Below are 21,495 nucleotides of genomic sequence, written 5' to 3'. Positions count from 1 at the left end.
TTGCCATTTATATCCAACCACAGATTGATTTTCTTTCTTGAGAGTTGTAAATAAATGCTTCTCAGCTCTCTTCAAACTCCTATATGTGCAGGGATCACTGGGAACATCAACGCACGTGGCATTCCACTCCCTTTATTTTATTGCATCTTTCAGCCCAGATTTCCATATATTGACATCCCAGCCACTCTGACGCCTGCATCCATCCTTTGGCCTCAGGGAACTAATGAAAGTGGGCAGGAACTCCCAAAGTTTGGCATGTGTCAGAGCAGGCACCGGTCAGGATGAGGAGCCAGGCAGGCTGCCCTGGCCTTAGAGCAATGTTAGCTTTTCCTGAGGAAGTTTTCTGGGGGTTCTCATTTAAAATCCAAGTGCTGAGCACAAGACTCAGCCCTGATGTCTTTCTGTAGGGTATGCTCCTGTGACGGGCATGTGCCACCCTGTCCGGAGCTGCACCCTCAACCACGAGGACGGGTTTTCATCAGCCTTTGTTGTTGCTCATGAGACTGGGCACGTGTAAGTACCACTTTTACCATCAGATCACACCAAAATGCTGTGCTGCACTTCCTGCTTGCTCCAAGGGTGTTGGATTTGATGGCTCTGTGGAAGCTGTCCTGATTTTATTTCCAACCCCCTGGGAATGCAGTAGTGGTTGAAGAGAGGGAGAGACAAGTGAGGGAAGGAATGAAGGGGAGGCAGGGTGAACTTGTTTTCTCTGGGGTGAGGGAAAGGTTAGGAAGGGACCTGGGAGGTCCAAGCAGTGGCAGAAGGAGTGTCCTTCACTGACTTCACCTCAACTGACTGTGCTGGTGGTGGGTCAGATTTGGTACCTGTTCCAGAGCTGTTTCCTTACAGTTGTTTTTGCAGTAGCTCTGAGGGGAGTTCTTTGTTGCAGGCTGGGCATGGAGCACGATGGGCAAGGGAACAGGTGTGGGGACGAGACGGCGATGGGCAGTGTCATGGCCCCCTTGGTGCAGGCCGCCTTCCACCGCTACCACTGGTCCCGCTGCAGCGGCCAGGAGCTCAGGAGATACATCCAGTAAGGCCTCCCTGGTGCAGCCAGGCTCTGATCCCTCGTTTTTCAGACCCTCTTTCCCTTCAAAGCTCTGTTAGAAGAGCTCTGACCCCTGAAGGTTGTGTCCTCACATGGTCCATAGCCCATCCACTCAGGGTGAAAAGTCTGTGGAAAGACCCCTCTAACTCCAGTGGGATTTGGAATAGGCCTCAGATTGTCACAGAATCCCAGATCTGTTTGGGTTGGAAGGGAGCTTAAAGCTCATCTCATTCCTCTAACTCCAGTGGGATTTGGAATAGGCCTCAGATTGTCACAGAATCCCAGATCTGTTTGGGTTGGAAGGGAGCTTAAAGCTCATCTCATTCCAAAGCCCCTGCCATGAGTAAGAACCCCTTCCACTAGACCAGGTTGCTCCAAGCAGGCGCCACCAGCCTGGCCTTGGACAGTTCCAGAGATAGGGCAGGAATTGAGAGTATACATATTCTCACCGTATTTTTTTCTGTGTCTTTTTCCATAGCTCTTATGACTGTCTTCTCGACGACCCCTTTGAGCATGACTGGCCCAAGCTTCCTGAGCTGCCAGGCATCAACTATTCCATGGATGAGCAGTGCCGCTTCGACTTTGGTGTGGGCTACAGGATGTGCACAGCTGTAGGTCCAGATACGGCGAGAGGGTGGGGCCTGGTGGGAGAGCTGCAGTGCCATAATCATTGGAGAGCAGTTAATGCAGAATTTAGGGATCTGTAAAGAGCAGAGGGATATTTATGGGGGAAACTCAGTCCTCTGGGTCCTGCGGAGTAATGGGAAAATGAGTGGCAGCATGGTCCGTGTGGCACACACTGGTGAGAGCAATTCCAAGAAAGAAAAGGAAAAAAAAAATCTTCCTTTTGTCCCACTTCTGGGTGTCTTCTTTCCTCTTTTCACTAGCCCAGGGCTGGGGGATGCAAGGAATAATCAGTGCCCTGAAGATGCCAGGCTCATTGGGGTGTGTGAGATGGAATCTACAGAGTGGGTTGGATCCTTATCCAAAAAGTATAAATAAAATAACAGATACAAATAAATTATAAACAAAATACAAGACTATTATCCAAAAAGTACAAGCCATCTCATGTTCTGCATTTGGTCTCTCTGTGTTTTTCAGTTCCGAACCTTCGATCCGTGCAAGCAGCTGTGGTGCAGCCACCCTGATAACCCCTACTTCTGCAAGACCAAGAAAGGGCCCCCCCTCGATGGCACCGAGTGTGCCCCAGGAAAAGTGAGTCTGGCACTCTGTCTTGGGGAAAAACCAACAGTTTCCTCCATTTGGGCTGAAGGGCACAGAGGGGAGCGGGGAATTGCCTGGCATTCCTGGGGTGAAGCGAGACCATGGGGAAAGCTGTGCTTTCCCACTGGGATATTCTGGGAGCTGTACAAGATTTGCTCTAGCACATTTTGGACATAGAGATTCCAGCTGAGGTGCAACCTGTTCTGTGGCCTCTTTGTTAGGTTTTCTGGTCTCATCTGCAAAGTTTCCATCAAGTGCCCTTAGGAATTCAGGGAGGCAGATGATGCTGTTACTGTGGGATGGCTGCTCAGAACTCACCGTCCAGACACCCTGTGGCAAATGTTTGTGTAGACTGAAGATTAGTGCCTGATTTTTCCCTTTAATATCCCTATTAGTGGGTGTCCTGCTGCCAATCCATTTTCAATTATGAAATTATACTCAGATACCTGGGTTTTTGTAGCAAATTCCCTTTATTATGAAATACAGGAGAGCCACTTGTACAATCTGAATGTGCCCCAGGCAGCAGCAGCAAAATATTGCTGTCCAGTGCTTATACATTTGATTTGGGGATTGTGTCTGTTCTCACCTGTTTGCTGCCCCAATTCCCTCAGTGGTGCTACAAGGGTCACTGCATGTGGAAGAACACCAACCAGCTGAAGCAGGATGGACACTGGGGAGCCTGGACCAAGTTTGGCTCCTGCTCACGGACCTGTGGAACTGGGGTTCGCTTCCGCACGCGCCAGTGCAACAACCCAATGTAGGTGTGGGAGCTGCACCCACCTGGGCATCCTCAGAAGGGCCACTTGGAATGGCATTTGGGTTTTGGGTGGACATTCTGTTCAAGCCCCTCAAAATGGGATCATTTGTGGAGAATCCAAGAATTCCATAGAATTACAGAATCCCAGACTGGGCTGGCCTGGAAGGGACCTTAAAGCCCATTCCATTCCTCTTCCTGCCATGGGCAGGGACACCTTGTGCTATCCCAGGTTGCTCCAAGCCCTGTCCAACTTGGCCTTGGTCACTTCCAGGGATGGTGCAGCCTGTGCCAGGGCCTCAGCACCCTCAGAGGGAACAATTTCTACTTCTCCCTGATGAAAATCTCTGGAATATTTTCTTCTCCCAGGCCCATCAATGGAGGTGACGATTGTGCCGGGGTGAATTTTGAGTTCCAGCTATGCAGCACTGAGGAGTGTCCGAAGCACTTTGAGGACTTCAGGGCACAGCAGTGCCAGCAGCGCAATTCCCACTTCGAGTTCCAGGGCAGCCGACACCACTGGCTGCCCTACGAGCACCCCGACCGTGCGTCCTGCTCTGGGCCTTTAGTGACTCTTGAAAGGGTTTGAAGCCATTCCCCTTGGCCTGGATATCTCAGGGGCAGGCCCACAACTCCCAGAAAAGCAAATGAGTTGGTTCCCTCCCCATCCGTCTGTCTGTTATGGCTGAAAATCAATAGTTTTGCCTTAAATCCAGACTTTAATACCAAATTCCCTGCTCTGACAAGTTTTTGCATTTTAGCCCCAAACAATCAATTTCTCTCTTATTTTTCCCTAAAATTGGCAGTTTTGACCCTAAATCAACACATTATATGTAAAAAATAGCAGACTTGCCCTAAATCCGTGATTTTAACCTGCGTTTTCCCTACTCTGACCCAAATTTGCCCTTCTTATTGCCAAAGCCCCAATTTTCCCCCCAGACATGCCCTTTTATCCTTGAAGTTGGCATTTTTGCTCCAGATTTGCAGAATTGTGTCTCAAAATCACAAGTCTTGCCCTAAAATCCCCCATTTCCCCCCAGGCCCCCAGTTTAACCCTAAAATTCACCTTTATTACTTCAAATTGCTTGTTTATCCCTAAAAAGGATACTTCTTACCCCAAATGGCCACATTGTATCTCAAAACCACCCGTTTTGCCCTAAATCCCCAGGTTTCTCTCCGAGCCATCCCCATTTTCCCCCAAAATGCCCATTTTCCCCAAAGATTCCCCACAATGCACGCGTTCCTTCCCAAACCGTTCCATTCCCCTGCTCTGCCCCCATGCTCACCCCCAAACCTTCCTGTCCCTTCTCACTCCTCGCTCCGTTGGTGGCACTGTCCTCCCTGCAGCCCTTTGTTTTCCCTGGCTCCACAGCTCCCAAGAGATGTCACCTGTACTGCCAGTCCCGAGAAACGGGGGATGTGGCTCACATGAAGCAGCCGGTGCATGACGGGACTCGCTGCTCCTACAGGGATCCCTACAGCATCTGTGTCCGTGGGGAATGCGTGGTGAGTGGCACCTGCTCTGGGGACACTCTGGGGACAGCTCATGGGGACAGCTCATGGGCAGAGAGAGGCTTTGCAGATGTCTCTGAATTCCCTATTTGCAGCATTGTGTTCCTCTGATTCCTTGAGATGTAAATTAAATTAGAGACCAGCACAGACCTGTTCCAGGGAAATGCTCTGCTTGTCTTTGCCTCATTGTGCCTTATCATAGAATCCCAGACTGGTTTGGGCTGAAAGGGAACCTAAAGACCATCAGTTCCACCCCGCTGCCATTTCCTTCCACTAGCCCTGGTTGATCCAAGCCCCATCCAACCTGGCCTTGAGCACTTCCAGGGCTGGGGCAGCCACAGCTTCCCTGAGCAACCTGTGCCAGGGCCTTAGCACTGTTACAGGACAGAATTCCCTCCTAATATCCAGTCTTGCCCTTTTTTCTGCAGAAAGTGGGCTGTGACAAGGAGATTGGCTCCAGCAAGGCTGAGGACCAGTGCGGGGTGTGCGGCGGGGACGACTCCCACTGCCGGACCGTGAAGGGGACCTACACCCGCACTCCCAAAAAGCTGGGTAGGAATAACAGCTGCCTGCAGCTGGCTGGGGCTCCTGCTGCCTCTGGGGTTTGTGGGACACTCACACACATGAGATAATGCCATCATCATTGAAACCTTGGGAATAATGGGTGTAACACCATCCCATGAGGCCCATCTTTGAGCCTGTTCAGGATAAGCTGCTGTCCATTGGCCCCTGATTGTGGATGGATATGGAAGTGATGGAGGTGTTCAGGGAATGCTGATAGATTTTCCCTAGCCTGGGTAACCTGGTCATTAAGGAGACTAATAGACCTCTTTCTACAGGGAAACATGCAAGCCAGAGGTGCTCAAAAAGAAATTGAGGTTTTAGAATACAGTTTCTGCAAGTACCCAACTCAAACTCCTGCCTGGATTATCTGACTTCCATGGACTGGTTGTCTTGCCCAGATGTGTCCAAATCTGCTGTAAATGCATTTGTCTGTGATATAATTTACATCTTTTGCTTGTAAAGAGCATCTGGGTGACCCCCAGTCAGTGGAATGGCCAGACTCAGCTCTCAGGACACTAAATCCAGGTGTTCTGTTTAATGGAAGACCAGAGGAGTCTTTCCCTTACCCAGAGGAGCTCACAATGTTTCCCTTTCTGGGGCAAAGGAGGCTCAAAACATTCTGGGTAAGTGCAAGGCTTGTAGGGAGAGAGGCATCCCTGGGAATGGCAGTTCCTATCATCCTGTAGACACACACAGGTAATGCTAAAGCAGGCAAAATCTTGATGTTCCCTGTGCTCTAAAGGCAATGGAGGAAAAGATTGGAAATGCTGTTGGGCACAGGTACTGCTCAGCCAAGCCTGTGATCTTCCCTATTCCCAGCTCTTCTGTTCCTTCCCTTGGATTTTTTCAGGAGCAGGACAGACTGCCAGTACATCCAGTAGTCCCAGAATCCAGTGATTTTGGTTAATTGAATCTGCAGTTGTTAAAAGAAAATAACAGGAATATGAAAATGCCATGCACTCAGAGAACTTCGGGAGCTCTTGATCCCTAGAAGGGATTCTAGTCTTCCTAATGGCAGTGCTTCCTTAATTTTACACTAATTACCTGTGATTTGCACTGGTAAATAATTGACATTGAAACTAAGAACATTTTTATTTGGGAACAGCTTTTTACTTTCACTGCAGACATGTCCATCTGAAAGGGCAGTCAGTAAGTTCCAGTCCAACAACCTGGCTGAGGACTGATTTGGGAAAGTAGCGAGAAAGACTTGTGCTTGTGCTGAGGACCACAGGAAACATCTCTCTGCCTGAATTGTTGATAGATCCTGCTTGGAGCAGCATGGCCATAAATATTAAACTGATCCCATGTGGGAAGTGGCAAATCCCTCTGTAACTGGTGTCCCTTCTCTCCCTGGAGGAGAAGAGCCCAGGGAGGGCCTGTCCCACCCTGCTTATCCGTGACTGCTGGATGCCCTCTCCTGCAAGCAGAGCTGGGCATGCCCTGCCCTCCTGACCATGGCTGTTCCTTTCTCTTTCCATCCCTGCTGCCTCCACTGACCCTGCACCTGCCAAAGGGTACCTTAAGATGTTTGATATCCCTCCTGGGGCTCGACATGTGTTTATCCAAGAAGATGAGGCCTCTCCTCACTTTCTTGGTAAGTGTTTTTCTGCTCAAGTTTGAGAAGAAACAGAGGGGACTCAGGCCAGAGAATCTGAGGGATGAGAGAATCCAGTGAAGGGGTTGGGTAAATGTGGGCTTTCCAAATTGCATGGTCAGGGCCTAGTCCTGCAGTCCTACAGCTCAGCAGACAAACATCTGCTCATTTGAATTCTCCAAAATGTTAAACTGGCCCCAGTTTGCACGTGTACTAACCAAGGATTGTGATAACTCACATGAATGTGGGAACTTCCAGGGTGAGTCTAATTCAGTATCTTTTAATTATTCCTATGGTACATTGCAAAAAGCTGTACGGAAGAACAGTGGGTCTTGGAACTGAATGATCTTTAAGGTCCCTTCCAATCCAAAGCATTCTGTGATCCCAGCTCTTAATGCATTGGCTTCTAATTGAAGCATTGTCATCGTCATCATCACAGTCCCCGCTGTACCTGGCTATTGAGGTGTGCTGTGGAAGCCCAAACCCCAGCAGTTTCACAGGGCTCCTGTTCCTCAGCTCTTCACTTACAGACTTTAGCATCACTTATGGATTTTAGCATCTGGGACACCCTACCCTGTGTGCACAGGGCAAAGTAAAATGTGATGAAGATCTGTTGTTTTCATAATCTGATGGAAATACCCCTCCCCGTGCCACCCTGATTGCTGCCAGTGCGGGGGAGGCACGACAGGCTCTGCTCTCACTCCTCCCAGCAATCAAGAACCAGGCTACAGGACACTACATCCTGAATGGCAAAGGGGAGGAGGCCAGGTCCCGCTCCTTCATCGATCTGGGCGTGCAGTGGGAGTACAGCATCGAGGACAACACGGAGACGCTGCACACGGACGGGCCCCTGCACGATGCTGTGGTGGTGCTGGTGGGTGACGCGCTGAGCTCAGCCTGAGGGACCGTCCAGAGCCAGGCCTCGGTGTCTGTACTTAGCAGAGGGATCTGTACCAGCGCTGGGTTTATGTTTGCTTATTCCCAGATCATTCCCCGGGAGAACGACACCCGATCCAGCCTGACCTACAGGTACATCATCCACGAGGATTCGGTGCCGACCATCCACAGCAACAACGTGCTGCGGGAGGACACGGACACCTTCGAGTGGGCCTTGAAGAGCTGGTCCCAGTGCTCCAAGCCCTGCGGTGGAGGTGAGCTGGTGATGAGCACCTGTAGCAAGGGACAAACTGCCAAAAAAGGCGAGGAAGGAATGATTTATATTCCTGGCTTCCCTTTTTTAACAGTGGTTTGTTATTTTAGGGCTCAGGCTTAAAATACCTGAAGTACGTGATTGTTCCCAGGTGTCACAGTTGCGGCCTAGGAAGAAAAAGGCTTATTTTGGTGTTTAAATTCAGACCCCAAAGCTACTTTGGATGCCCAAACTCAGGCATTGATGCTCCTGAGCATTCCCTGTACTCATGGTCTGTCCATGGCTCTTAAGCAAATAATAGGGAATGCAAATTCCAAAATACCTGTCCTGTAAACCCATTTACTAGGCCAGAAAACCCTATTTAAGCCAAACATTCTAACAAGGACCTGATTCTCCCAATTCCTCTGATGTGTTTCCCAGGGTTCCAGTACACCAAGTACGGATGCCGCAGGAAGAGCGACAACAAGATGGTTCATCGAAGCTTCTGCGAAGGCAGCAAAAAGCCAAAGCCCATCCGCAGGATGTGCAACCTGCAGGAGTGCACAGAGCCCCTGTGAGTGTGAGAGCAGGGATTGCTCCTTCAGACAGGAGTAGTCCCGGCCAGATCGGATGGGATGAATCTGAGGGCATGCTGACAGCTTGCCAGCCTGCAGTTCCTGACTGTGGACTGTGGAGGGGAGTTTGTACCTGTGTAAGCATGGGCACTAATCTGATTGGGTGGTTGTGGTATATATATTTATTTTTAGTTATAGTATTTAATTTATTTATATTTATTTATATGTGTATTTTTATATATAAAATCATGGGGTTGGGAGGCACCTTAAAGCTCATCTCTTTCCAGCCCCCTGCCATGGGGGAGGGAATTTTTCCACTAGATGAGCTGGCTCCAGGGATGAGGCAGCCGCAGCAGGACAAAAAGGTTAACAGTTGACGGTGTCTGACTCCATTTCCCTTCCCAGCTGGGCAGCAGACGAGTGGGAGCACTGCACCAAGACGTGTGGGAATTCTGGCTACCAGCTGCGCACGGTGCGCTGCCTGCAGCCCCTCGCGGACGGCACCAACCGCTCGGTCCCCGCCAAGTTCTGCAGCGGGGCTCGCCCCGAGAGCCGCCGCTCCTGCAACCGGGCACCCTGCCCCGCGCCATGGAAGGCCGGGCCCTGGTCCCAGGTGGGCAGCAGCGGCCTGCCCCAGAAGCCGTGGCTGGCACAGGGGGGCTTGTGCCGAGTGCTGTGCCACAGGGTGCCCTGAGCTGTGCCCTCTGTGTCCCGCAGTGCTCAGTGACGTGCGGGGAGGGGACGGAGAGCCGGCAGGTGCTGTGCCGCGCCGGGGACCGCTGCGAGGGGGAACGGCCGCAATCCGTGAGGGCTTGCAAACTCGCTCCCTGTGATGGTAAGGGAACGCTGCAATGGCTGCAGGGGGGGTGTGATTCCTCCCTGGGAGCACCGTGCTGGCAGAGGGGTCACACACAGGGGGCAGCCTTTTCTCCCGTGTTCAGCCCAGCAGTCTCAGGGTGTCACAGCTCCCCACGCTGGGGTCTGTGCTGTACATGTGCTCACACAAGGTTTAACCACATGGGCCCAAATCGTGTTGGCACAGGCTGGGGCCGGAGGTTAAGGTCAATTCAAAACAAACCCTGCTTGACCTCTAAATCTCAGGTAAGTTCTGCAAGCTGCCAAGTAAGGGAATAAAAATACACAAACGTGGAACCAAGAGCATTAATGAGGTTCCTGGGAATCCGTTACATTGTTTTCATAGAATTTTTAACAGGTTTTGAAGCTTTTTATGACAACAATGGATTTCTTCCTGGATTATTCATTCTGTAGGACTTGGGGTTTATTGGGGTTTTAACTCCCTCGTGGTGGCCCTGACACTGCTCAGGAGCTGGTAGGAAAAGCAGTCAACCTGCTGGAACTGGAGAAGCATAACCCCAAATCTCCACACTCTGGGTGGAGTCATGGAATCTAAACCAGCACAAATGGATGCTCCAAAATGAACCATGAGAGGACAGGACCAAATGAGGGTCACTGTCACTATGGTGAGGCAAAAGGAATTGTACCTCTAGCCCAGAATTCCATGCTGAGGCTGGGATAGCCTCACAGTGCCTCATGGAACACGGGTATTCCCAGGCAGAGCTGCTCCCTTTACCCCAGGTTTGTCAGGAACCAGCAAGGGTTCTGAGGAAGCTCAGCAGGATCAGGACAAGGACATGTCTATATTCCATAGGATTTGGTATTTATAGCCCTCATCCCCCAGCCCCAAGGGTGACCATGTGGGTTATTTTACTGAGTTCCGTGGAACTGATCTGATTCTCACCCACTCTGAGCTCAGGCTCCAGTGGATATTTTAAAGCCGGAGAAGGCGGTGGCTGGATGTGCTTCCAGCCCATGGTGAGGCAGCCCCTGTGCCCAGGTGACAACATCTTTCCCTGCAGAAAGCTGATCTTGGTTCAAACCTTCCAGAAGACCCTTTGGAAGTTCTTTTTCCTGAGCAAAGGGATGCAAATCCCTGCCTTTAAGGCACCTCAGGTCTGACCCACTGTTACAGCTTTCCATCGGTTCTGCAGATCCATTTGCTTCCTGAAAAACAGCAAGCCTAATCTGAACAAAACTTCATCTTACTCTAACTTTTTATTTTAAAGCATCTCTGAGGGCTATTGCTTGGGATTTAATTTCTGTGAAGGAAGCTTGCCTTGGCTTTAATGCTGCTGATGGATGATGTCCTCTCAGGCTTGAAGGGAAGGCATTAGGGTGGGTAGGACATAGCCAGTGTGCGGGGGAGCTCTGGGAGGTTGGCACTGGGAATTGCTGTCTGTGCTCCTCTAAAAATGCGCGTGTCAATGTTTCCCAAGTGCCCATCAGTGGGTTCCCATCCCCGGGACATGTGTTTTACAGATGAGCCCTGCCTGGGAGACAAGTCCATCTTCTGCCAGATGGAAGTGCTGGCCCGATACTGCTCCATCCCTGGCTACCACAAGCTGTGCTGCGAGTCGTGCAGCCGGCGAAGCAGCAGCTTCCCACCGCCTGGCGGGGCTGGCACCGAGGGGGACGCAGCGCTGGATCCGGGCAGCCCGCCCAGGGCCCCGACGGTGCCCACGCCCGCGGTGCCCGCCCGGGCGCAGCTCCTGCCCGGGAGCAGCTCTCCAAGCCGGCTGCCTTGGGAAGCACAGCAGGCTGAGCGGCGCACGCCCCCATCCAGCCCCGAGCCCCGAGGTGCCGGCGTTCCGCACTGGAGAGCTGCCGTGGCCGGCAAGACTTCCCGGCCGCCGGCTCTCCTGCCCCAGTCCTCTGCCAACAGCAGCAGCCTCAGCTCCGGTCGTGCCCCGGCGCCGGCCGCGGCTCTGCCTCCGGTGCCAGCGGGGGCTCCTGCGCCAGCCGGGACCTCCGGGAAGGGCGAGGGGCGCACAGGTAAGCGATGGCCTCCGAGGGCCGCCCCTGTGGAACGATGAGCAGGAAGGCCTGTGCAGGACAGCCGTGGACAGGGGCTGCTTGGTACTCCGTGTGCGACTCCTCGACCTCTGGACTCTGCGGAGTGTGCCCCGGGCAGGGCACTGCAGGGCACGGGTCGCCCCTGTAAATACAAAGGACAAGAAGTGCTGGTTCACTTTCTGGTGCTCCCGGCCTCCTCCCACCCCTCCTTCCCTGGCCGGCTGGGACACACAGAGGAAACACTAAAGGAACCTTCCTGGCAGTGAGTGGGAGTCGCTGAGGGCTCCATCCAGCTCTGGGCACAGAAGTTAGCCCTAACCTCAGCAGCCCTGTGGTTCTGGGCTCTGAACACCCCCATGGTAGGAGACGCCCCACTGCAGGCAGGACCAGGCATGGACACTCCATGAGACACCTGCCACAGACCGAACGAACCCTCAGGACTCGTGTCTCCCTGGAAACAGACGTGGTTGCACGAGCACCACTGCAGCTGTTGGGTAAATGCAGGAAAGCAGCATTATTGTGAGAGTTCTGTGCTGTCCCACAACTGTTTTCCTGTATTGTTCCAGTGCCAGGTGCCGGCCATCAAGTTCTGCCCTATGAGCATTCCAAGGGCTGGTGTTGAAAGCAGTTTCAAGATGGATTTCGAGGTGTGAGAGATAGTTATATTTCCAACGTGGATCAGCTCCAGACCTCCCTGCCCACGCCGCATCTGACTGCAATAATTAATTTATGTCCACCCCCACCTTGTCCCAGCCCAGCCGGCCGGGCTCTCCCCGGCACAGCGCTGTAAAGTACTTGTCTATAGGAGTGAGAACTGCAGATATTTATTAAAAGTGGGTTTCTTGACATTGTTTTGTGTACTAAATATGTATGCTGAGGGCAGGTGACTCTTCCTTTTGCCAAGATCAAATCTGGAGATGGAATTAGATGCTGTGTCATATGCATATTGAAACTGCTCAACTGCTGTGGAGAAATTGTTGATCTTATTCTTTAAAAAAAGGTTTTTTATCACAGGTCTCTCTCGTTTCTCAGTGGTGATTAAAGTTTCATGTGCAATCGCTGCTCCCCTGTAAGAAGTGCCCAGGATGGAGCCATTTAATGCTCTGAGGGGATGGGGGCCCCAAAGATACAATTCTGGCAACATCCTGGCGGCCCTGTGGGGTGCCTCGGGGGAAATAAGCGTGGCACTGGCCATCAGCAGAGGCTTCAGACGTGACAATAAAACAAACCTTGGACACCCCGAGGCTTTCCCTGCTTTCACTCATGTGGCAGCGTCTGGTTTTGGCATTTTTGTTTCCTCTTCTTTTAGCCATTTCCATCCCAGGCAGGACCTTCCCCGACTGGAAATAAAAATTAAATATTTTAACGGGATTTTGAAAAACGGAAGTTTTGCCATTGGAGAGTGTGATGTACGGGAAAATTGAGGGAGAGGAAGGAGAGGATCAGATCTCGCCTGGCAGCTGTCAGATGAGCCGCACCTTACTGTGGCAGGGAAAAAGCCGCTGTTTGAATCTCCCTAAGCTCCCGAGGCACGGAAGGCAGGAAATGCTGAAGGCAGAGCTGGGAGCGCACGGTCAGTGCCACCTCCTAGGCCAGGTGCGTTCGTGGGGCCGCCCGAGGAGGGACAGACAGGCGGCCGCTCTGGCTTCCAGAACACCGGGGGCACCCGCGAAACACCGCTGCCGCCGTTCTCCCGGCAGGGCCCTAGAGCCCCGGATCCCCGGCGGGGCGCCGCGCCCGCACCGCGCTCCGTGTCCGCCAGAGGGCGCCCTGCGGGGTCCCGGCCCCACACGGCGGCTCCGCGCCCGCACCGGGGAACGGCCGCGATCCCGCACCCGGCAGTGCCCGCGGCCGTCCCGGGCCCCAAACCGATCCCGGGCCCGAAACCGATCCGGGTGCCGCTTCGATCCGCCCGACGGGGACAGGCGACACCGCCCAGGACCCCCCGGCAGGACCCGAACGCCCATCCCGGCTCCGGCTGTGGGCTCCATCGCCCGCTTACGGTCAGCGTGGTCCCGGCATCGTAGCAGGAGCGGGCATCGAGCCCAGGCTGGGCTTTGCCCAGTCTCAACCCCAGTCCGGCCGAGAGCCGCGACCCTCCCGCCGGGGCAAAGGCAGCACCGCCCCGCGAGCGGGCACCGGCAGGACTCGGTCTCACAGCCCCGTCCCCAGTCGCGGCCCCGCCGCAGCGCTCCGGGCTCCGAGCGGTCCCCGCCACACGGGGCCGGGGCTCACACAGCGCCGAGCGAGGGTGCCGGGACAGCGGGACGGGGCCACAGAGTGCGGGCACGGGATGCTGCAGCGGGGCCGCGACGGCGGCCGGGGGTGCGGATCCGAGCACTGCTGGGGTCTGCCGAGGTCCCGGGCGGTGCCGCCTCTCCCCCGTCGGGAGGATGGAGGTGGCACCGGGCCCGGGATCGGTTTGGGGCCCGGGACGGCCGCGGGCACGGGGCACTGCCGGGTGCGGGATCGCGGCCGTTCCCCGGTGCGGGCGCGGAGCCGCCGTGTGGGGCCGGGACCCCGCAGGGCGCCCTCTGGCGGACACGGAGCGCGGTGCGAGCGCGGCGCCCCCGCGGGACAGCGGTGCCGGGGGCGGGGCCAGCACAGGGGTGAGGGGCGGGGCCAGGGGCGGTGCCGGGCGGCACAAGGGGCGGGGCCAGAGCTCAGGCGTGCAGGGCGGGCAGAGCTCAGGTGTGCGGGGCCCCAGGGCGGCTGCGCGGGGCGGGGCCGAGGTAATTCAGACCCCGGAATTCGCCTCGATCGCCAATTGCTCACTCAGAGCACGGTGCGGACGGGAGCTCCCTGTGCGGGCTCCGCAGGTGAGGCGCGGAGGCTTCGGCCTCCCTGTTTTGCGCAGAAAAGAAGAAACCTCACAACTTTGTAAAAGTTGTAAAGCTTGGTATGTTTATTACAGCGCTGGACGCGTGCGGAGATTGCTCTCCTCAAAAAAGGCATGCGTACCTCTGAGAACTTCAGGTCTCTTTTTATCTCTCTCTCAAATACATATGCATACAGTTTCACAATAGGTTCATACATATTCATTTTTATGGGTTTCGTGTGACTTTTATCACTAGTTCCTTTTTATCAGAAAGAATTCCTAGGTCAGGTTGACTTGCCCTTACAGCAGTCCCTGTCTCTATCATCTTCTGTCTCCCCCCCTTTATCTCTGTTCTTCGCTGAAGTAACTTCACTGAGCTTAGGCCTTGCAGTCTGGCTTAATAACTACGATTTCTAACCACAGATTCAACTCAAAAATGTACATTTCACCTAAATTAAAATGGATTTCTATCCTGGAAAATTTTCACTTTGCTTCATCCCCTTCTGTCCCTCTCTCTACCCCTCCCTCCTTCTCCGCGTATTCCCTTTCTTTCTCCCCTTTTCCTCTCGCCCTTAAACGCTCCTTTCCTCTCCTCCCAAACTGGACCCACCCCCACTGCTTCCCATCCTGTCCCTTCTCCGCTTCTCCCTTCTATTCCTCCACTCTCCACCGTCCCTCTTCTCCCCCTCGGCCTTTCCCTTCCTCTCCCGCTTCCCTCCTCACTCCCACCCCTCTCCCTCCCCGTCCTCACCACCCCCATCTCTCCTGTCTCCCCGTCCTCCCCTCTCCTCCTTCCCTCGCAGCCGCGGGGCTCGGGGTGCCGGGCATTAATAAAGCCCTGAGGGCCGGAGCCCGGCGCCCCCGCCCTCGCTGGGATCCCCACACGGGGCCGGAGCCGCTCTGCGGGTGCCCCCATTGCAGTGCAACACAGGCCCCGCACCGCCGGGGCTCCGGCTGTCCCAACAACCTGGCAGCAAATCACATTAATCAGTGCCAGTGCATCACCTGTGTGTTATCTCAGTAAGTACAGCTGAATATTCACCCACTTTGGTGGCAGGCACTTGCCTGAAATAAAGACATTTATAATGCATTATTTTCTGCTATTTTCTGGGAGATTTATGTTTTCCTGGCATTGTTTCAATATACTTGAACCTGGGTTCTGCTCCCTATCCTAAAGAAGAGCTTGGATATCATCTGTGATGCAGCTCTAGTTTTTGAAGTTACAAACAAGTTTTGAAGCCAACAGACAGAAATAAATGTTTGGAGAAATTAACACAGAAATAATTGCATGCTTCCCAGTCCCTGCCCAGTACACCCCAGTTCTCTATTGGGAGCCTAAGTCCTGTTCTTATCATAGAAACTCCATTATTTCATATATTTATGTTTTATAGAAAAGCTTTGCAGGGAAACTGCCTCTCCCAGCATCAACAGCCACCCTCAGCACATCAGCAGCCCCACAGGAAGTGCCACCTAAAAATGCCACTTAAAGCTTAAATGACACAAAATGAGTAAAATGCATCAATTCAACACAAAAAAGATCAGTACCAACCGATTCAGTAAAGGTTCCCCTCATAATCTGTACGGGGAGAGGCTCTGGGATGCCAAGGCAAACTCAGAGATCAGAGATTCTCACCCTTGCCATAGCCTCGCTCTCGCCTCGCCCTCTCCCATTCCCGCCTCCTCGGGGATCGTGTGAGGGGGGACAGACCCCGTGTCCCAAATCCCAGCAAAATCTCCTTTTCCTTTCTTTTATGTCAGAGCCAAGCACTGATTTGGTGTTTCTTCAACTAGATATGGAGTGAAAGAAAGTGTGTGCTTGTGGGAGAAATGTTCCTCTTAAAATGAGGGAGAAATGCTCCTCCATAAATCTGAGTTGTTCCCTAGGGCAAATGAATATTGTGAAGAGAAAATGACTTAACAAGCAGGGGACAGACAGGGAAAAATTTCTGGAGCAAATTTGAGGTAGGCTGTAGTGCACAAAATGAACATTTGGAGGTAAACTGAGGCACATTCAGGCAAAGGTTTGAGGATACAATTGAGGTAATGTGTAGGGAAGAGAATGATCATTTTGAGACAGTGAGCAGCAGGGAATGTCATAATGTGGAAGTCACTCCTATTTATCTGAGGGAGGACTGCCCTAGGGAATGGCTTTACCTGGGATTTGGCTCCTGTAGGGCCTTACAGAATAAGCCTTGGTGCTCTGCGATCCTGTGCTGCTCCTTGCACAAATTCCATTCCTCACTATTCCTCCAGTGTCACTCTTGTCCTTGCTGGGGTTTGTCCCATCCAATGGGCTCTCAAGTGTTTTCTCTCTTGTTCGTATTTAAATTTCAGTCTTTTTGGGTGACTTCTATCCCCCTGCAACATCAAATCAAGTTCCCCAAAAAACACACCACCGAACAAATTTTTTTATCCTTTATTTCTCAAATTTCCATTTCCACTTGTTTCTCTAGCTGCAATAATAATGGACGTGACAGAAATAACAGCAACCAAGGGGAATAAATGGAATGTGACGGAAAATGCTAAATTTTGTCATTTGAGCAGGACCCAGCGTTCACAATAGGAAGAAGCACAACCATGAGATAATCCAGGAGTGGCTGGGTGCCAGCCTGGGTCTGCAGTATTTCAGTCCATGAGAGTTACAGGATGAGGGATTCCTCACAGGAATGAAACATGACCACAAACAGGGTTCAAGCAGCCCTGTTCCATGGGGAACAGAGAGATTCTCAGAATCGCAGCACCTTTCACTCCATCCCATTCTCTTCGAGCTCCTCCATGAGCAAATCCTGCTGCTTATTAACCCAGTTTCCTGCCTTGGCTGTGTGGGGAGGGAGATCCTGGGCCGGCGGGCAGGGGGCAGCGGGCAGGGCGGCCTGGCCCGGGGCTGGCTGGGCCGAGGCGGGCCTGGAGCAGAGCTGGAGCCGGAGCGCGGCCTGGAAGCCGCGGCGGAAGCTCCGGTTGCAGAAGCCGTAGATGATGGGGTTGACGCTGCTGTTGGAGAAGGCCAGCCAGTGAGCCAGGGGATAGATGTACACATTGATCAGCCGCAGCTGCACGTCCGACAGGCTGCCGTAGTCCGACAGCAGCATCAGGCTCCACAGGGGAAGCCAGGACAGGGCGAAGAGCAGGGTGACGAGGACCAGCATGTTGATGGCTTTCCGCTTCCTCCTCCACGCTCCGCGCCGCTGCTCCCGGCCGCGCTTCCCCGGCCCGGGCATGGCGGCGTGGCACAGGGAAACGCCGATCCGGGCGTACATGAGCGCGATGAGCGCCAGCGGAGCCAGGTAGATGTTGGCAAAGAGCACTGTGGTGTAGGCCTTCCTCATGGCCGGCTCGGGCCACTCCTCCCGGCACCAGAACACCGGGCGGGTGGCGTTGCCCGTGCCCAGGAGCAGCTGGAAGCGCTTCTCCTGCCGCAGCCGCAGCAGCGCCGCCGAGGGACACATGATGGCCACGGCCAGCGCCCAGATCACCGCGATGGCGGCCACAGCGGTGGGGACGGTCAGCTTCGGCTTGAAGGGGTGCACGATGCACCGGAACCTGCGGCAAGGGCACCGGAGAAGCCGTGTGAGGAACGCCTCCTATCCCGGGCAGGGATGCACGCACATTTTAAACTGCCTGTCTTTCATCCTCCCTGGCAATTGCTGCCTATGCAATCCAGCTTCATGGCTGAGAAACAAACCAATTGCAGGCAGGCTGGGATAGCCCAGTTCCACCCTCTTTAAGAGACACCGCTGGAGGAGCAGATTGCTCTTTAGACCTGCCCAGATTTTATTTTGCTTAGGAGCAAAATGCATTGGATTTGTTGTGGTGTTGGGAGGGTTAATGACAGGGCTCAGGGTGGTCAGGGGGCCAGGGGAGATGACACTGGTGGTTACAGACTCTGCAGCATCTTACCTGTCCACGGCAATAGCAACCAGGGTGAAGACAGAGGCAGAAACAGAGATGCCTTGGACCATCCCGCTCATCTTGCACACCAGGCTCCCAAAGGGCCACCCTGCAAGGAAACAGGCATTTTGGAATTGCTGCCATCTCATTGCAGGACTCTGCTTAAAATAATTTGCTCTCATCTTCCATTTCGTGAGTAGAACTGTAGACTCATGGGGTGGTTCCAGCCATGGCCAGGAACACCGTGCCATGGGCAGGGACACCTTCCACTGACTCAGAATGCCCACAGAGCCCCCTGGACACACACCCCTGGCTCTCCCCACCCCACGGGCAGCCAGCCCACCTGCAATGATGTTGTCCAGGAGGGTGGTGGGCATGCAGAAGAGCCCCACCAGCAAGTCACTGACGGCCAGGTTCAGGATGAACAGGTTGGTGACCGTGCGCATGTGCCTGCTCCACAGCACGATGAAACAAACCCCCCCGTTGCCCACCACGCACAGGAGGAAGATGAGCAGGTAGGAGGTGATGAAGACAGCAGCCACCCAAGGCTGGTGGAGGTAGAAGTCCACGTAGGAGACATTTCCTTCCAGGTAAAGGTACTTGTACGTCCTGTTGTAATCCAGCAAATCCAAGTGAGGCCACTCCAATGAGGAGTTTGAGTCCATTCTCCTCCTTGTGTTCTAATGTGCCCTAAAAGATATTTGTAAAGAGGCCACTTTAGTCAGCTTGCAATTGATCTGAAGCAATGTGATGATATCATTATTATTATCATTATTATTATACATTGTTACCTGTTTTGTGTGCACTGTGTGCTGAAATAAGCGTGAAACTCACATGCACCCTGGCAGCAGTGAGGTGGCTGAACAATAATCACTAAAAAGTCACTAACTCCAGCACAAAAAAAAAAGGGATTAAAGCTTTCTCAAGTGGCACAAGTCTTCTGCCTGCAAGTATCCAAATCCAGCCCTATTTCATGGACATGAGATGGTTTTGTGTGCAGCTGGAGGATTTAATTCCCTGCTCACAAGCTACCTAACTCCAAGGCTGCAATCAAGAAGCACCACACTGTGTCTGAAACATGCTGAGCTACAAGAGAGCTGGGTTCATTTCCAAGCAGCTAACTTGACTTGGAGGCAGCATTCCAAACTCTTTTCCACATACATTTTGTCTCCCAGATGAGGATGCCTAAAGAAGCAGGGGGCAAAATTAATTGGTAGCAGCAGGCATGAAATTCAAGTGTGAGCGCAAGTACTTTCAAGATGCTCCAAATTCCTTAATAGAAATAGGATTTAAATTTAGGCACAAGTTACCTGAATCCTGATGTGCTTGTATGAAAGCTCAACAAAGCCCTTGCAAGTGCTTTCCTCTCAACAACTAAATGTAGTAAAAAAAAAAAGTATTTATTCTACTGTGCCACAGGTTTGGAACAAGCAGAGCAGTGAAAACCCATCATGTTCTGCTCTCTTGTGCCTGTTCAGAAATCAGCAGCAGGGCAGTGTCTTAATGGGTCTGTATTTTACAGACTTATTAAATGCCTGCACAGCCAGGCAGGGAGACAAAAATCTGGAGTCCCTCACCAAAAACCAGCTGCTTGCAGGTTTGAACAAGTGTAGGAATAGTTGTACATTCTGTGGGGCTGTCCTTACAGACAAAGGCTTATTTATCTTGACTAGTTTTTACTCAACATGCTTTCAAAATCATTGGAGGTGATCTTATTGAGATGTCTGATGTGCCAAATGCTTTCCCCAGCCAGAGCTCAGAGTCAGCCTTGTGAGAAGTGCTTTAATGCCCCTTTTCCTGATCCCTCAAGGAAGCAGCACCGGTGCTTTTGCACCCCAGCCTGGGCTCAAGGTGGGGAACTCTGACAGAATGCCAACACAGACGTTTGACAACATGAGTTTACACTGCTCCTTTAATCCCAGACCTGGAGCTGGGCTTTATAAATCCCAGGAGATGCTCTCTCCATTAAAAAGCAGCATTCCTGTTGCTCCCTTTGCTGCTCTTCACCACATTACTATTACTATTATTATTATTATTATTATTATTATTATTACCCACTAATTTTCTGCCATAATCTTTTGGTTCCCAGAGGAGCTGCTTTAGGGAGACACTGTGGCCAGGGGAAGGTTGCTTTTGGCTCCCACCACATTCCCAGTTCCCATGCCCAGCTGTCCCTATGCTGTCCCTAGAGGTGCCTTTCCTCCCTTACGTGCTGGAGTTTGGCTTTTCCAGGGGTCTCTGATGATCTGAGGCAGAAGTTCTTGGTCATGCCATGACAGGGCTGTCCCTTATCACACTAAAAGCAGGAGGAATAATGGTTATTTTGGATACATATTTTGTATTCTCTCTCTGTTTCTGACACTGTGCTGTGAGGCAGCAGTTTCTAATCTTCTCAGCAATGATCTCTGGAATAGTTTTTGTCCACAGCTGGTAAACAAGAAGTTGTAAACAGCCTTGAGGCAAAACTGGAGCTGAGTCTCCTCCCAGTTGCACTAATGAAATTTTGGCTGTGCAGGCATAGGGAAGTGGCTGTGCAAACACTTCAGATGACAGGAAATGGAAAAGCTCCATGGATTTCTATTATCCTGAAGCTGAGGGGGAGAAGGATTGGCTGGAAGGAGAAATTAAGCCAGTGCCTTGTGTTTTCACAGGGGCCTTGCCTGCTAAAACAAGCAGTGATAAACAATTGAGAGAGGCACAGGGGACAGAAACATAAATCATCTAAGAAAAGAGAAAAAATTATGCAATACCTAATTGGTATAAGATGATGAATAACAGTAATCTGCTTCCACGTGGTAACTTGATAAGAGCAAGGCCTCCCTCCTTCATTTAATAGGCCAGAGAAAATCTGCAAAGGAATAAAGTGGGAGGGAGCCTCCCTGAGTGAAAACTGCCCCAACCCACAGTGGGTTCCCAAGCACAGGAGGCTCATTCCCTGCTGGAATCCCAGACACAGCCTCCATGGACAGATACACAATGTAACATCTCACAGCCTGACCAGGACAATTGTGTACCTCTGGGCAGAGAAATTCAGTTTTCCCTCCTTAGAGCAGCAGTTCCAAGCCATTATGAAGTGATGCCATTATTTTTATGTTGGGCACGTGGAAGAAATCCCCTGGAGCAGCCACCACTGCCTCACCCCTGTGCAAAACCTGCTGGGTTTGTCATCTTGATATCTTCATTTTTATGTGTGAAATACCCTCACAGGATCCTCTGAGGCTGAAACAAAAATAAGGAGACTTCAGAGATGGGAGGAACAGCAGGAGCATGTAGCTGTACATGAAGAACATTCAATGTGGTAAGTGCTGAAAAATTTGTTCTTCCCTTGTCCTGAGCTCAGTAATGGCACAAGAACAGAGACTTCCCAGGGCTCCCAGTTCCCAAGGTTTCCCACTTTGGAAAATGATCCCTGGTCTGCTGAAAAGTGAGAAATTCCCAGGGGCAAAACACAGCCCCTGAAGGATGGCAAAAAGAGCAGGACATTGGTCTGTGAGTGTCTGAGAAATAAGGGAGAG

General features: G+C 52.4%; 2 protein-coding genes across 2 annotated transcripts in view; one reads left to right on the top strand and one right to left on the bottom strand.

The window, feature by feature from the left end:
- The window catches only part of ADAMTS3 (ADAM metallopeptidase with thrombospondin type 1 motif 3), a 55,785-nt gene extending 43,665 nt beyond the window's left edge, over window positions 1–12,120 (top strand). Inside the window, exons 8-22 of the mRNA XM_054283777.1 lie at window positions 408–513; window positions 893–1,036; window positions 1,530–1,662; window positions 2,153–2,266; window positions 2,887–3,032; window positions 3,399–3,574; window positions 4,402–4,535; window positions 4,970–5,093; window positions 6,619–6,699; window positions 7,410–7,573; window positions 7,685–7,850; window positions 8,270–8,402; window positions 8,809–9,016; window positions 9,121–9,238; window positions 10,741–12,120. Coding sequence (XP_054139752.1) covers window positions 408–513; window positions 893–1,036; window positions 1,530–1,662; window positions 2,153–2,266; window positions 2,887–3,032; window positions 3,399–3,574; window positions 4,402–4,535; window positions 4,970–5,093; window positions 6,619–6,699; window positions 7,410–7,573; window positions 7,685–7,850; window positions 8,270–8,402; window positions 8,809–9,016; window positions 9,121–9,238; window positions 10,741–11,294 — 2,501 coding nt within the window. The 3' untranslated portion in view covers window positions 11,295–12,120. The remainder of the gene's footprint in view (window positions 1–407; window positions 514–892; window positions 1,037–1,529; window positions 1,663–2,152; window positions 2,267–2,886; window positions 3,033–3,398; window positions 3,575–4,401; window positions 4,536–4,969; window positions 5,094–6,618; window positions 6,700–7,409; window positions 7,574–7,684; window positions 7,851–8,269; window positions 8,403–8,808; window positions 9,017–9,120; window positions 9,239–10,740) is intronic.
- A 4,716-nt stretch (window positions 12,121–16,836) lies between these two features.
- Window positions 16,837–21,030, bottom strand: LOC128941856 (neuropeptide FF receptor 2-like). Its single transcript, XM_054283858.1, has 5 exons — window positions 20,995–21,030; window positions 20,190–20,276; window positions 18,324–18,670; window positions 17,990–18,089; window positions 16,837–17,632 (listed from the first exon to the last, which is right to left on the bottom strand). Exons 3-5 carry the CDS (start codon window positions 18,643–18,645, stop codon window positions 16,837–16,839), a joined length of 1,218 nt encoding a protein of 405 aa, XP_054139833.1. The 5' UTR covers window positions 18,646–18,670; window positions 20,190–20,276; window positions 20,995–21,030.
- Between the last annotated feature and the right edge of the window lie 465 nt (window positions 21,031–21,495).

Source organism: Melozone crissalis, unplaced genomic scaffold (assembly GCF_028551555.1).
Source record: "Melozone crissalis strain CALT ecotype California unplaced genomic scaffold, PUWL_Pcris_2 ptg000039l_1, whole genome shotgun sequence".
Classification (NCBI taxonomy): Eukaryota; Metazoa; Chordata; class Aves; order Passeriformes; family Passerellidae; genus Melozone; species Melozone crissalis.
The sequence above is the reverse complement of the archived record's forward strand: the minus strand, read 5'-3'. Positions and strand labels throughout refer to the sequence as shown.

Coding starts and splice junctions, on each gene's coding strand:
- LOC128941856 (XM_054283858.1), bottom strand. CDS start 18,645: ATGGACTCAAACTCCTCATTGGAGTGGCCTCACTTGGATTTGCTGGAT. Junction 18,090..18,323: donor CCTGGACAACATCATTGCAG/GTGGGCTGGCTG, acceptor GTTTCCTTGCAG/GGTGGCCCTTTGGGAGCCTG. Junction 17,633..17,989: donor GTTGCTATTGCCGTGGACAG/GTAAGATGCTGC, acceptor CCCTTGCCGCAG/GTTCCGGTGCATCGTGCACC.